Source organism: Lotus japonicus, chromosome 5 (genome assembly GCF_012489685.1).
Source record: "Lotus japonicus ecotype B-129 chromosome 5, LjGifu_v1.2".
In the NCBI taxonomy this organism is placed as follows: Eukaryota; Viridiplantae; Streptophyta; class Magnoliopsida; order Fabales; family Fabaceae; genus Lotus; species Lotus japonicus.
Window position 1 is genome coordinate 13144619 of NC_080045.1, and position 15671 is coordinate 13160289.

The following is a 15671-nucleotide window of genomic DNA, read 5'->3' on the forward strand; positions in this document are numbered from 1 at the left end:
ATCTGAAAGGCCAGTCATTTTCGCTGAAACAAAAAAGGAATATAAGGCACGGAAATAGAAAAGGAAATGCATATGAGCAAAATTCAAACATATTACCTATATACGCGCCCAGTTTATTTTCAAAATGGGCATCGAGAAATTCAGTGAGATTCAAGTCAATAGTAGATAAAAACTTGCAATCCACCATTTCTTCGGGGGTCAGTGAATCATCAGGAAGTTTGATCACGGCTTCAAATCGGTTAGTCTAGTAGAAGGGAAACTTTGGTTTTCCGTCGTCAAAGTAGAAAACATCTTTGCATTTATCGGTTTCATTTAGCCTAAAAAATTTCCCTTTAAAATGCTTATAGTGGCTTCTGAATAGGGTAAATAGACCTTTTCCCCTAGCGGCAGCCAAAGAGAGATATTCCCCTTTAACACTCCTACCACTAGTCTCAAAAAAATAGAAAAATTTGTTGCTGGTGGGTTCTATGCCTAAGTTTTGGCAGAGGAGTTCGAATGCTTTAATGTAAGCCCAACTATTGCAGTGAAGTTGAGTGGGCGCAACATTTAGAAGGGTAAGGATAGAACAGGTAAAGTCTGATAAAGGAAGTTTGTACTTAAGGTAAGAAAAAATGTTTTCAAAGAAGTAAGTGTGATTTCTTCCTTTATCATTACTTTGGCCAAAGCAGCAAGGCTCGTCAGGAGCGCAAGGAACAATGTCAAGATAAACGTCTTGACCGTCAGTGCGAAAAGTGTTGGAAGTAATTAAGTCCATTACCGTTTTAGTACTGCAGAATTTCGAAAACCTAGCTTTAACTTTACTAGAAACCCATAAATCAAGAGCGAGGGGAGGAAGATTAGAGGCTTTAGGAGTTCTACGGGTACGTTTAGCATCCATTTTTGGGGCAAATCCTGAAATTATAAGAGATTATGGTCATGACATGTGGGTTTTATTAAGTTGATTTTTGTGTGCAAGCTCTTTTTAGGAAGAATGGTGTAAGAGTATGATTCAAAGAAAAGATGGAGAAAAGGAATAAAAATCACGCATGGAAAGTAAGGAAGACAAGTAAATTACCAGGAAGAAGTGGAGGAGGTGGACGGATCTTCAAGGAAGGAATCTCTGGAGGTGATGTGATTTTGAAAATTTCCAGAAGATGAGAAAGAGTAAGAGTAAACTGGTGTGAAATTTGAGGGAAAGATGAAGGTAAATGGGAGAGTGGGGTAGATGGAATTTATAGCAGAGTGAAAACAGAAGATGAAAAGGTGAAAGAAAGCGCGTGTTTTGGGTGGAATCACGCGTCGTTCTGAGCCACACATTCAAACGTTTTGAATTCATGGATCGACGCGCCTTTAAGAAGGGTAAATGGTAAAACAGAGGACGCGACGTTTGCTTTTAGATTGTGTTGCTTTAAAATTTTTCTTCCTTTTGTTAGTGAGTTTTAAATGAATAGTGGGATGCAATGATGAGGGTGACAAATGTTACCGTGTCGAGGTTTAATGTCGTTGTGAGTTTCAAAGTATATTTATTGTACAGATATAGTAGGATGGTTATAGCAGGTAATGATGATTCAGAGTGCACCATGATGCACAGCGGATATGAAATGAACGAAATGACGTTTTGATCAGAAGCACATGGGAGAGAGGAAAGAAAAGTTGAAAATTCTTGGTGTCGTTGATGCTCGCATATTGTTTAACTTAACTTATCTATCATTATATCTAGGCGAATCATTATTTGCAGGTGGGTTAGGGCAAAAAATCGCCCTGACTATTGCTGGAGTTTATTATTCTATTGATTGTGTGTAACCATTTACATCCATATTGGAGCCTGCGCGCCCATATCATTTTTATCGTCGAATCATTGTGGGCTTATATAAGACACTTTCGCCTTATTTCTAAGTCTTAGTGTCTTGTGGGCTTGTGGTCTGATATGGGTGAACCAAGTTATCATGTAATTGGGCTAACCCAATATTCTGTACTTAATGGGCCGGGTCACCCATAGTCTATTCGGACTAAAACCCAAGCTATAAATAAAAGGCACTACCCAAGCGGTAGGGGGACATATCATTTTACGCATTTTCTTAGTTTTTCGTTACTTCGCTTGCTCTCAGTTTGATTAGCCTAAGTCTGAGGTTCCATACCGGAACAGGTGTGATGAATAAACTGCCAATTAGCATTTTTATATTTTGAAATTACAACGTGAATGATTCACAATCATCATCATGTGTATTAAGTACTCCCTCCGTTCCAAAATGGTTGTTGTTTTAGTTTTTCACATATATTCCAAATGGTTGTTGTTTTAGAAATTCAAGATTTGTCACATCTTCTTTCATATACACCCTCATTTAATATTGTATCTTTCATCTACCACCTTCAATTCTCACCAATCACAATGTCCACCAATCACTTAACCAATAATTATCATTCTCTATCTTTATATAACTCAACTTTAAATAGGGGTGTTCTAGTCAAATATTATATCAATTAATGAGCTCTTAAACTATGTGCATTACCTTAAATAACAACCATTTTGGAACGGAGGGAGTATTAACTAAGTTTTTTTTTGGTAGTTATGTACAATTAACTATATGTAAATAAATAAAAAATCATGTATTAACTATATATGGCTACTTGGATAGGTGTAAAACCAAACTGATAATCTTGATCTTAATCTTTTAATGCATGACCAAGACTAGAGTATTAAAAAAATGAAGTTGATTGATTGACATAAAACGAATATGGTACACTACCGGACAAAATAAACCTGAATATGGTACCCGCCAATCCGGACCTCATATTAAATATATAGATTCTCGTTCAATTAGAAAATGGAAATACGTGCTCATAGGAGTGCGAGTGTGACCTAAAACAATATATAAAAACGGATTTGGATCCTCTTCATTCCCTCTCCGTCCAAAATCTGAGCCATCAATTTTAAATTTTAAAGATGAGGATTAATTCATATTTTTTCTTTCTTCTTAAATTGATCCAAGCATTTAAATACAATTCATTTTTTCTCTCTCCTTTTAAATTGATCCAAGCCTTTAAATTTCAAAATCATGGCTCAGATTTGGATGGAAAGAGGATGGATGGAACATGGATGGAGAGGTTCCAAACCCGTATAAAAACTAGTACTAACTCAAAGAGTTTTGTGACATGGTGGGGTTCAATATTTCTTCCTTTAAGTAAGTAGTTAAATATTTGAATTTAAATGTTTGTGAATGGAAAAATTTCTTTAACCATCTCATATCATTTAGTGCGTTAATCGTGAACTCATGAATTAATCTCGCAAGTCACAATTACTAAATGTGAGTTTAGCCAAGACAAAGAAAAATAATAAAAAGTTAGGCAATTGTACATAAAATAAATATCTTAAAAATAGTTACTGAGACAATTTCTTTCATCTGGACCAAAATAAAAATAATGACTTTAATTAATATCTTAAATTGTGTTAGGCTTGTGATATTGGATGAAGTGTTAGGCTTGTGATAAAGCAATGACTTATGCACCAAGTTACGATAGGGAATCAGACACATGACGTGTCCTTGTGCTGCAGGTTTTCTGCACTTAATCGTTCCTTAAACCGACCAAACTCACCAAAGCATGTTGTTTTGCACTCTGATGCCTAGCTTACCTCTCATAAACTAAATCAATAAATAAAATGAAAAGCTAATAAAGAGTTTACAGAATTTTATTGATACTCATATCTGATGAAAAAATCTTTATATTAAATTTAGTTGTACTTTTGCTGTTATAGTAATGAAGTTGTAATTTTAATCCATATTTATTCAACATACATTAGCTAGACATCCAATCACCACATGCAGATTATGACAATTCTTAACTATTATTATCTGTAAAATTATTAAAAAAACAATATGATTGTGAGAGTTTTAAACGGTCACAAATCACATATTTTTTCTTGTTGGAACTTTGTGACGATTCTAAAACTTTGTAGATTGTGGTAATCTACTTATGTTGATTTAGTATCGATCCGTCAAAATGTGTATGTTTAGATAATGCAACAATTTTGCTTGTTACAATTTTACTCTCTAGCTTAATTTAATAATTTGCCTCATTTATTTTCTCATCGCAATTAAGGTTTCGATAATTGCGACCCACATTTCTTTACATGTGTAAATGTGATCACAAGCTCAACACTTGCTACTTTGTGCAAGTGTCTAGCTACTCAGGCTCAATCTCCCCCTCCCCCCCCATTTTCGGTGGGGGCTTCCCTCATGTCTCAATCGCAGCTTCCCTCTCCTAATTATGGGGCTCCTTCTTATGGGATATTTTTACTCACTTTAGTTGGGTGGGCGACCGTGGCATATTTGTTAGGACCGCCATCCCTACCCGCTCGTTATTGGAAATAGTTGTGGAAAGCGAACGATCTTTGCCTCTGTGCAAGGAGATGACATGACATGCTTGCATGAACCTCCTTTCAGTGCTATCTAACCTGATTGGCCAAGGGAAGGAGATGTACCATTGTGGATGCGGTGTCCTTCTACTCCTGAAGCAACACATCATTCGCTTTTAATTTGTCCTATCTTACAACCCTTGTGGTTTCCTTGATGTCTTGGTCTTAGAGTGCACTATATTAACTATATTAGGACTTTATGTGAGATTTTTTTGACCTTGGATGATGGTGGGCATGTACTCTCATCTCCTTGTGTTTATTCTATTTGGAAGAATCGTAAGAAAGTTGTTCTCCCACCAACCTACTGCATCACTAGATTCTCTACTACGACGTGGTGTTTCGCTACTTCCTTCCTTTGTGGTTGCTAATCCTCCAATCCGACCGACTTCTAGGGAGCTTTCTTTAACATAGGCACAACCTCCTCCAAATGTGGTGAAGGTCAATTTTGATGCTTTTGTTATCGCATCTAGCTTAGTTGGTTTCAATCTTATAGCTCAGGATGCCTATGGTCAGGTCCTTCCACGAAAGCTTGTATTCTTAATTTAGGATGATGTAATGACACTGCACTTAAATTTGAATAATAAGAAATGAAAATGGAATAATTAGGATTTGGTTTAAAAAATGTATGTATAATGGGTCCAAAAAAGTGTGTTAGTCTCGTGTCATAGATTGCCTACTGAAAAAAGGACCTTTAGAAAGAAAAAAAGAATAGATTATTCAAGGGTGGAGTATGTGACCATTCTGCACCAATCACAAACAAACATTGTTTTTTTGATTCCTTCTTCACTCAGCAACCAATCTGAGCCGTGAACGTCACAATCTCAAATCAACGGCCATCTATACAAAATCAAATCACCCAAACAGCCAAACTTGATGATGATCAGTGAGTGTCTTAATAATCCAAATGGGGGGCGTGGGAGATTCATGAATTTGATTTTTGCGAAAATTCAGGATTAAAGAAATGAATGCCGCCCAGTGCTTCAAAACGTGAACCTCTTCGTATATAAACGCGTGAACTGCGCCTTTTTCTCTCTTACCGTATATATATAAACAACACAACACAACACTCATTGCATCATCATCCTCGTTTGTTACATTGGTACCTCCAATTGATTTCTCAAGCCCTATGTTGTTGCTCTTGTCGTCAATTACGTTGGTGCTGAATCCAAGGTACGAGTTCTCTAATTTCATTTTTTGTTTTGCTTAGTTAATTGGTTGTAATAACTGATGATCTCTGGATTTCAATTATGCTTCCAACCCTATTTACGGTGTGGGAATTAGAGTCATAGCCATGAGCCAGTTTCTGCATGTTTTCCTTTTTATAGATGGGATTGGAGTTTCTGTTTCTTTATCAGGAATGAGGATCAAGGTAATGATCAGCCCAGATATGTTTTGATTTGTAAACTGTGGCAGTCCGCCCCCCAATAGATGACTTTCTTGGGGTTTGAACTTGTGTTCTCGCCCTTATAGAGATCTAGTTTGCTTATAATTAGACCAACGCCGTATTGGTGGAGGGTAAGAGTTGTTTGATATTAAAAATAAGAAATCAAGTCTTGATGGTTTCTCCTTTTGTGTTTTATGCCATCATACTTTTGTGAGGGAGATTTGTGGAATGATAAGGTTGCAGCCTCATTTTTGTAAGATCAAAGATGTCCCTACATCCTTTGGGTGTGAGACTAATATCCACTTGGCTTTGACTTTGACCTGGCCAGAAGATGGTTCTGGTGGGTTTCAAGCTCCTGCGAGAAGGTAAAGTTTAGCAGCCATTGGGCCAAGTCATGGAAATTGTCTTCTGCCTGTGTGCATTTGATATCCCCAATTCCTCCCCAAAGCCTAAAATAATAGAGCCTTTTTGTGTTGTAACACACTTTTTTATATTTTAATTTGTTCTGTTGAAAGGAAGATCAGAATATCGTTTTCTTAGTTACAGCTAAAGCTTCAATCTCTTAATTCAGAGCTTATTTTGGCAGGTGCATTCTTGCTTGTGTGGACTCATTTCAAAGAACACTTTCAGATTAGTGGTCATATTTAATGCTTAAAGATGGTTTTATATGAGCATCCAGATGTTGTTCAGTGGGGTATTAATCTTTTCGATGGTCACCCCAGTTATAGTCCAGGATACTATGATGATACAGTTCAACAGGAGACCGGTGATGTCTACAATGGACACTATTTCCATAGTCATTATGAACCTGAATGTAACCAAGTAGAGAATGATGAGATCATTGCACGGACTCTTCAAGAAGAGTTTTCACAGCTAGATATTGCTGAGGGTTCAAGATATTCTCAGGCAGATGAAGATCAGTTCCATGCTTCCGAGCCCGCATATGATTGGCATAACCAATCGTTGATGAACTATTGTTCAGGAGGTATCAGGAAATGCACAAAGCTTCTTTGCGATTGTTTATAGTACTAATTTATATTTTGCTAAAATTCGGTTACTTCAATCAGCATGTTACACATGCAGGTAATGATTATGCACACGAAGGTGCTGATGACATAGAACCCTCTAGTTCATGTTGCAGTCCTTCTGAAGTGGGGGAATACTCATTGGAGCTTATTGACAATTATCCACTTGATGATGAAATAGGGAGGAGGTTGAGTCAGATGATTCCAATTCCTGTATGTTTAGCCCCTATATTTAGTTATTGATTCAATAAATATACCTAGCACGTTTTAGTTCTCATTTATGTACTAAACAGTTTATTCACTATGTTCTATTTTTGCCAACTTAAAGTGATATTCATCTTTCTGAACTGTTGTCAACTTTCATTATTTGACATTTAGAGTAAGTCATTATTGTTTCTAAACTTTAATTGTGGATTCCCGAAACATTTATTGCTACAGTTCACCAGTCTTCATAGTTCATACGTAGTGATGGATGAAGCAGATTCAGTTTTGAATCTTCCACTCTGATATACAGTTGTTATTTTGTGAGGGAGGGGGTAGGAAACCAGAAATATACTAAGATTATTTTTTCCCATTCTTGTGCAGTGCTTTCTCCAAGCACTAAGTTTTAGAATTTTTATATGTTGTTATGTTTTGCTATGATGGGCTTTAACTCCTTATTTCCGTCCCATAGCCCTTTACATGACATATGACTTTTGGAAAGTTCATGTCTTTTGATCAGTTGTGTATGACTTGCCTAAAATTTGCTTTTTCCCTCTTGTGTAGCATGTTCCAAAAATTAATGGAGAAATTCCTTCACTTGATGAAGCAACTTCAGATCATCAAAGGCTTCTGGATAGGTACTAGTCATAAGGATTATTCCTCCTTGAGTTAAAACCTAATAAAAGCACTACCATGATGTGTGAATCGTTGTCCAACAATTTAATAATTTCCATTACAGTGAAACTATTGTCAACATAACGTAGTGTGATCCATATAGCTGACCTCCCTTAGTGGGATAATGTTTTTTGTTGTTGTTGTTGTTTCTTTTAAGACTGATACTCTTCATGTCAAATTAAACCACTCATATTTTTAAACAGATTGCAGTTATATGACTTTGTGGAGCATACAGTACAAGGTGATGGTAATTGTCAGGTCTGTTGCTTTTACTATTCTCTTTCCAATTTTTTGTTCACCTGCAGGTGCAGAGATTTTATTTATAATAAATATCAATTAAAATAATTCTATTATCTCTATTCCTCACCAGTTCCGTGCATTATCTGACCAATTGTATAACACACCTGATCACCACAAGTTTGTGAGACGAAAAGTTGTAAACCAGGTTTGTTGTTTATGAGTTAAGTCCTATTATGGTTGCTTAATTTTATCACTGCTTTATTTTGTACATCATTCTTGGATTTTGATTGTTCAGTGGCTTTTTCTAACAGCTGAAGTCTCATCCAGACATTTATGACGGATATGTTCCCATGGAATATGGTGAATATTTGGAGAAGATGACCAAGTAATAATTTGTACTCTTTGCTCTATCTATCCACCTATATATACAATTTTCTTATGAGCTAACTAGTATCTCATTTTCCTTTTATTGTTGATGAAACTAGGAGTGGAGAATGGGGTGATCATGTCACTCTTCAAGCAGCTGCAGATTCAGTATGACTTTCCCACTTACGATTTCTCTTTTACAAAACTTTGAATAGCTACCCATTTGGATGCAAACCAAAGAGCACTTATTTGAATGGAGCTTATTTAGTGAATTTTCTAGTAGATAAGCTCCAATAAGCCTGTATCCAAACGGGCTTGATTTGCTGTGAGGGTTTTATGTTTTTTAGAACCTAGTCACTGCGACTGAATTTTATTTGAATAGGTTGCATTGCCTGGTTTGAGTTTGTTAACCTTCTTTAGTCTTTCCCCTTTTGATTATGCGTGAATCTCATTTTCTTTTTCCATTCTCTGCCTGCTTCTTATGATGAAGCCAATGTCAAGTTTATAATAATATTTGAAATTGGTAGTAACATAATATACTTTTTTACCTATGACTACTGCCTCTGAACTTTTTGTTTTCCTTTTTTCTCCAGTATGGTGTGAGAATATTTGTGATGACTTCTTTCAAGGACACCTGTTGCATAGAGATTCTTCCTCATTTTGAGAAGCCAAAAGGAGGTAAGATTTTCTTAGTAGAGGGGGGCTGAAGTGAGGATTTAGTGTCCTATGAACCCTAGCCAACTTTTCGCCCAAGATTAGATTCAGTGGAAGTTGATTTTACCTCTGCTTCATGTTCTAAATTTTTCTTTTATCTTTTTTGGTATCTGACTCTCTTTAAACATGTTTGTTGTATTAGTAAACTCTGTTTACATCATATTGTTTCTTGAAATATTTCTGAACATTAGTATCAGTTTCTATTTCATGGAGTTCCATAGGTAGAAACCTGAAACCTAATTGTGGAAAATGTTTTAATAAAATTTGATAGGTGACCTATGATCTATATTTTGTATTATAAAGTGTGTGAACTTTAGGATCATTCATAGATTTGCCATTTTTGGGGGTATTGATTGCTTTAGGACCTTCTTTTATTGTTCATCATAAATCACTAGCATAATGTGCTTTTATTGCAGTGATTTTCCTCAGTTTTTGGGCAGAGGTGCATTACAACTCCATCTATCCTCAAGGAGGTACTTTACAAACTTTTCACATATAGCTTGAATAAGTTTGAAACAAAGCTCAGCAATAGTTTGAATAATTTAGTTGAAAATTAACATGGTTGGCAAATCAAATTTCCCTGTGTTGGCCGAGTTGTCCGCAAAATGAAAGAGAAATTTCAACACTTTTGATAAACACATTTAGACTAGTCAATCTGGCTCTTTTACCTTACTTTTGAGAGAAAACTAAGTAGTTAACTTATTATCATCATTAGAAAATCAATAAGATTTAGATGATTTCATAATTTAGCATACATGGATATATATGATCAAAATCTCATAATCAATTGCTGTAATTGCTTTCCTTTTGCTTTGAAGTTATCCATCATTGTAGAGGAGCCGAAGCGGAATCCATTTTTTTCTATAAATTTTTGGTATTGGGTAAATTTTACATCACTCCCACTAAAAAAACTGAGCAAACTGGGTTTTTTCAAGTCTGTCTGTTTTTCCTTTGGCTCCCTCCCCAAGTCCATTCACACACATTCCTGAGGCTAAAAAGCCAACAAATTTGAGAGGTTGGATTGGCTAAACATCGGTTTACATTCACCAAACATTTAAATAAACACACACTAAGACCACATGAAATTTGCCCAATAATACAAAATGCTCTCAAATGAGATTTCATTTTGACAATAGGTTGCTGATTTTGGCTCCCTGAGCCAATTAGAATTCTTCTCTTTTGATTTTATTTGGAGGTTCATTCCTTCATTTACTATTTCCGAAATATAGGGTATGTGTTGGTTTACTATATTCTTGTTACTCTTGATCCAGATATACCTTCAGACGAGTCAAGAAAGAAGAAAAGGTGGTGGAATTTTAGGACCAAGCACTGAAGTGTGGCTAGCCTAGAGGATGGACCCAAATTTTTGGTGCCCCTACATTTTGGACCATTGAATTCTGTCTCCAAATTCATCCAACAGCCAATAAGGATGCTTTCCAACTCAGCAGGGATACCAACCCTTTGGGGTGCTAGAGAATTGCTCTTAACTATATATTCCCATTTCTTTGATGGTCATTGTTACTTTGATTAAGTTGATTTTCCGTTGTATTAGATATAAATATAAATCTGGGTGTGCTGACCCAGCTACATCCCATAGGAATTTTAGACATTTTCCAAAAGAAATCAAAGTTTATACATAAAGGTAATGGTGTATTCAACCTGGTTTGTTTTCATCTTGATTTACAAGGCTCATATTAAATTTCTTTATAAAGTGAATAATCTGAAGCCTTTTTAGCCATAATTCTGGCCTAAACACTCAGAACAAACTTGTGAAATCAAAAGTGACAGAACTTTTGGGCAAAATCATTCATTCTGTATTGTTAAACATGAATAGGAAAATGGTTTTCTCTTCTCAATCATCACTGAATTCAATTAATTAGAAAATAGTCTTTTCTTCCCAAGCAATCATCACTGAATTTTTCAATTGATTGATCAATGGTGGGTCCAAATCCAAGTCTTGTACATATTCAACAATCAACAGCCAAAACACAAGAATCCAAATATAACTTCATATTTATATAACAAAACATCCTTCATATTCATATTCATATTCATATTCATAATAATTTACATGTTTCTCTTCCTACCCACAAAAACAAAGTCACATTAATTCCACACAGCTCTGAAAGAGAAACACGATTACTGTTTGCTGAGAGCCTGCTCTTGCTGATTCTCCTCCGCCGCCGTCGCCGGCTGCAGCAGCAACGCCGTGAACGGCATGTTCCGGTAACCACTCACCGCCGGGTAATCCATCCCCGCCGGCTGGCACAGGTCGAGCCGGCAACTCGGCTGCACGCTGAACATGCCCATGCCCATGCCGGCGGCGCTCACCTCGGAGACTGCCTGAACGGGGCAAGAGACCGATGGCGCGGGAGTGGAGGAAGAGGGAGCGACGGTGGAGATGGGAGCAGCAGGGACAGTTCCGGTGCCGGTAACGGCGATGATGGAAGGCTCAGCATGACGGAGGAGCCACTCGATTGTCTCGCCATCGGAGCGGTGGCCGAGTTCTCGGGTAAGCTGGAATATCCGGGCGGCGCAGAGCGGCGGCATGCGGACGCGGCGACCGCGGCCGTTAACCTTGGTGTGGCGGTCCTTGGTGGAGCGGGTGGTGGTGGCAGGTTTTCTGGTGACAGCGAGTTTCGCCTTGGAATTGGAGGCGGTTCCGGTGGTGATGGTGGTGGTGCCGGCGGTGGCGACGGTGGTGGTGGTGGGGTGAGGAAAAGGGTGAATAACTAAGTCTGAAGTCATGTTAGGGTTTGGGAATTTAGGGTTTTCAGTGAAAGTGAGAGAGATTGATTGTGATGACCCCACCTACATAGAGTGGGGTTTATATAGAAGAAGGGAATTGAGCTCAGAGGGCCTACTAATGATGATGAAAATAATATATATGAATAAATTTGTTGAAGATATTAAATAAATATGACTTTGGGTTAAAAAAATTAATGCACTTAATGATGTTTAATATTATTAAAAAAATAATTTATTAGCTTTCTAAATGTAATAAAAAAGTTTACTAAGTTTAATTCACATTAATGATGTAAATTTTAATTATTAAATTTAGTCAAACTTGCTTTTTAAATTTTTTTATGAGATTAATTTTTATGTATTGATAGAGTAAAAACTTTTATACAATCATTCAATCAAATTATTTCATTTTCTATTTTAAATATTATTAAATTCAAAATTAATTGTGACCTGGTAAAATAAAGAGATATGATTGAATGACTGTCTAAAACTTATTTACAATGCCAGTGTATAAAAATTAATCTCATTTCTTATTTGCAACAATAATAATTAATTACTGATAAACATTTATATTATTTAATATATAAACTATTTGTTATAAACTTATTTCTATAAAAAAAATTCAAAAAATAGAATAAGTTGAAATTTAAATTATCAATTCCAAGATGTCTATTAAAATTCAAGAATAATATAATGACACTAAGTAATATTATATATATATATATATAATTAAAATTAGGCAATGAACCTTTGAAAAAGAATTAGTCAATAACACGATCTTATTTATTAACAAATATTTTAGAACACTTAATTTTAAAACATCTAAATGGAAATATATGTATTTACTATTTTTTTAGGGGCAATCTGTATTTACTATTAACTTTATTGTATTTTACATTTTTATATTTAAAAACTTTGAAAGTAAAATTGTCTTAAAATTATATATTATTATAAATTTAAATGTTACAATTATTTCATTATTGAGGCTTAGCCCCCTCCATTAAAACAAAAAAAAAATATTTTTCCCTCAAGATATTAAAAATATTATATATTAATAAAACTTAATTGTTGATATTAAAAAAATATTACTTGAGTTGAAATATAAAGTTTATATTTATAAACAATCCTTCACGGTAAAGAGCTAGGTCTTGTTTGGGAATGTTCCGATGAGTAGGTCATTGGGAGGTGTGTGCAGTATCTCAAACGTACCCACCCCAATAAGTATGGGTCCCCTTGAGGCATTAGTTCTTTGTGAGTTTGGTTATTTTCCTTTCGTTTTGTTTGTTTCGATGTTGCATTTAGGGTTGTTTTAGTTGACTTATTTTCGTAGGTTTGGGTTGTTCATGATTTACTGTATTGCTTACCTATATGAGAGGGTTGGTCTCATAGCTATTAGTTTCATAATTAAAGTTGTGCTTTCAAGAAAAAGGAATAAACAATCAGAAATAAACTCCATAAGAACAAATCTCTCATATTCATATTCATAGGGTTCCTTAAAATTTACATGTTTCTCTTCCAACCCACAAAAACAAAAATTACATTGATTCCACGCAATTCTGAAAGAAACTAACTTTAAATCAGAATAAAAAAGAGATAGTTCATCAATGACACCCTAACATTCATAAACATGATTACTGTTTGCTAAGAGCATTTCTTGCTGATCCTCCTCCACAGTCGTCGTCGGCTACACCAACAGTGTCTTGAATGACTTGTTCAAGTAACCATACACCATCGTGTACTCCATCCTCGCCAGCTAGCATAGGTCGAGCCGGCAACTCGGCTACACGCTGAACATGCCCTTGCTGCGCGAAGATTGGATAGATGGGGCAAGAGACGGAGGGCGCGCGAGTGGAGGAAGAGGGAGAGACGATGGAGATTGGAGGGGCAGGGATAGTTCCGGTGCCAGTGGCGGCGATGATGGATGGCTCGGCCTGACGGAGGAGCCACTCGATGGTCTTGCCTTCAGAGCTGTGACCGAGCTCGCGAGTGAGCTGGAATATTCGGGCGGCGCAGAGCGGCGGCAGGCGGACGCGACAACCGCGACCGTTAACCTTGGTGGAGCGGTCCTTGGTGGTGCGAGTGGGGGTGGCAGATTTTCTGGTGACGGCGAGTTTCGCTTTGGAATTGGAGGCGATGCCAGTGGTGGTGGTGGTGGTGGTGGTGACTGTGGTGGTGGTGGGGTGAGAAAATGGGTGAATAACTAAGTCAGAAGTCATGTTAGGGTATGGGAATTTAGGGTTTTTGGTGAAAGTGAGTGAGAGAGAGACTCGATTGATTGTGATGATCCCACCTACATAGAGTGGGGATTATATAGCAAAATGGAATTGAGCTTAATGGGCCTACTAATGATAATGAAAATAATATATATGGATAAACTTGTTGAAGATATTAAATAAATATGATTTTGGGTAAAAAAAATTAAAGCACTTAATGATGTTTAATATTATTAAAAAAATAAATTATTAGCTTTCCAAATGTAACAAAAAAAAATTTTTAATTCACTTTAATGATGCAAATGTTAATTATAAAATTAAGTCAAACTTGCTTTCATTTTTTAATTTTAATGAGATTAACTTCTAGTCTTCTATGCACTGACACTTTAAAAAGTTTTATACAGTCATTCAATCACATCTTTTTGTTTCCTATTTTAAATATTATTAAATTTAAAATTAATTATGAGCTAGTAAAATGAAGAGATGTGATTGAATGATTGTGTAAAACTTATTTACGATGTCGGTGCATAAAAATTAATCTCATTTTTTATTAGCAACACTAAAAATCAATTACTGATAAACATTTATAATATTTAATATATTAACTATTTATAGTAAGATTATTTCTAAAAATATTAATTAAAAAATTCAAATAATAGAATAAGTTGAAATTTAAATTATCAATTCCAAGATGTCCATAAAAATTTAAGAATAATAAAATGACACTATGTAATAATATTATTATATATATATATATTATTAAATTTAGTCAGTGAACCTTTCCGAAAAGATTAGTCAATAACACGATCTCATTTATTAACAAATAATTTAGAACAAATAATTTTAAAACATCTAAATGAAAATATCTTTTATTTACTATTAACTTTATTTTATTTTATATTTTTAAAATATGAAAGTAAAATTATCTTGAAAAATAATAACTAAAAAGAAAGAATATATTATTAAAATTATATAATTATAATATTAAATGTTAAAATTATTTCATTATTGGGGGTTAGCCCCCTCCATTCAACAATTTTTTTAATGATTATTATTCTTTCAAGATAATGAAAATATTATATATAGGCTAAAAAGCATATTTGACCCTTGATGTTTTAAGTTTGTGCAAATTCTGCCCCTACTCTAGTTTTGTCGACGTTTCTACCCCTTGTGTTTTCAAACAATGCACTGTCTACCCCTCCGTCAGTTAGGCTTTCTCAGGACAGGTTCCTGAGTGGATTGGAGAGATGAAGAACAGTATATGAAGTTAATGATGATCAAGGAAATGATATAAATTAAATTTGCTTGATGTATATATCAATTATGTATGTAACTGAACTGGTTAAATGCATGTTTTGTTACTTACAGGTCTTGAGTTTGAATCTCCCATGCCCATTTTTTCCAATTTCACTTGTAATTTCAATGTGGCAGGTCCAAAAAAATAAATAAATAAAAAATGTCAAATAAGTTAATTCCGTTAGTTTTTTAACGTCTGACTGACGGAGGGGTAGACAGTGCACTGTTTGAAAACATGAGGGGTAGAAACATTTAGGGTTGGGGTAGAAACATTGAGGGCTCAGTTCGTTGTGATTGAGGTTGTTTTTCTTTCGTTTTGTTTGTTTTAATGTTGCATTTAGGGTTGTTTTAGTTGACTTATTTTGGTTAGGTTTGAGTTGTTCAGGATTTACTATATTGTTTACCTATATGAGAGGGTT

The 15671-nt window shown here is 35.4% G+C and overlaps 2 protein-coding genes across 3 annotated transcripts; one reads left to right on the forward strand and one right to left on the reverse strand.

The window, feature by feature from the left end:
• Nucleotides 1–5273: 5273 nt before the first annotated feature.
• On the forward strand, nucleotides 5274–10656 carry LOC130716918 (OVARIAN TUMOR DOMAIN-containing deubiquitinating enzyme 12). 2 transcript variants are annotated; one of them, XM_057566958.1, is made up of 11 exons: nucleotides 5274–5563; nucleotides 6364–6762; nucleotides 6861–7015; nucleotides 7568–7641; nucleotides 7882–7936; nucleotides 8049–8123; nucleotides 8230–8303; nucleotides 8404–8452; nucleotides 8878–8962; nucleotides 9415–9471; nucleotides 10270–10656. In XM_057566958.1, the coding sequence occupies exons 2-11, from the start codon at nucleotides 6435–6437 to the stop codon at nucleotides 10329–10331; spliced, it is 1014 nt and encodes a 337-aa protein (XP_057422941.1). In that variant the 5' UTR covers nucleotides 5274–5563; nucleotides 6364–6434; the 3' UTR covers nucleotides 10332–10656. The 2 variants fall into 2 exon arrangements, with proteins under 2 accessions (XP_057422941.1, XP_057422942.1); XM_057566959.1 differs by lacking the exon at nucleotides 5274–5563 and adding an exon at nucleotides 5775–6142.
• A 335-nt stretch (nucleotides 10657–10991) lies between these two features.
• On the reverse strand, nucleotides 10992–11822 carry LOC130716919 (transcription factor TCP11-like). The gene has a single exon (XM_057566961.1). It carries the CDS (start codon nucleotides 11744–11746, stop codon nucleotides 11138–11140), a length of 609 nt encoding a protein of 202 aa, XP_057422944.1. The 5' UTR covers nucleotides 11747–11822; the 3' UTR covers nucleotides 10992–11137.
• Nucleotides 11823–15671: the final 3849 nt, after the last annotated feature.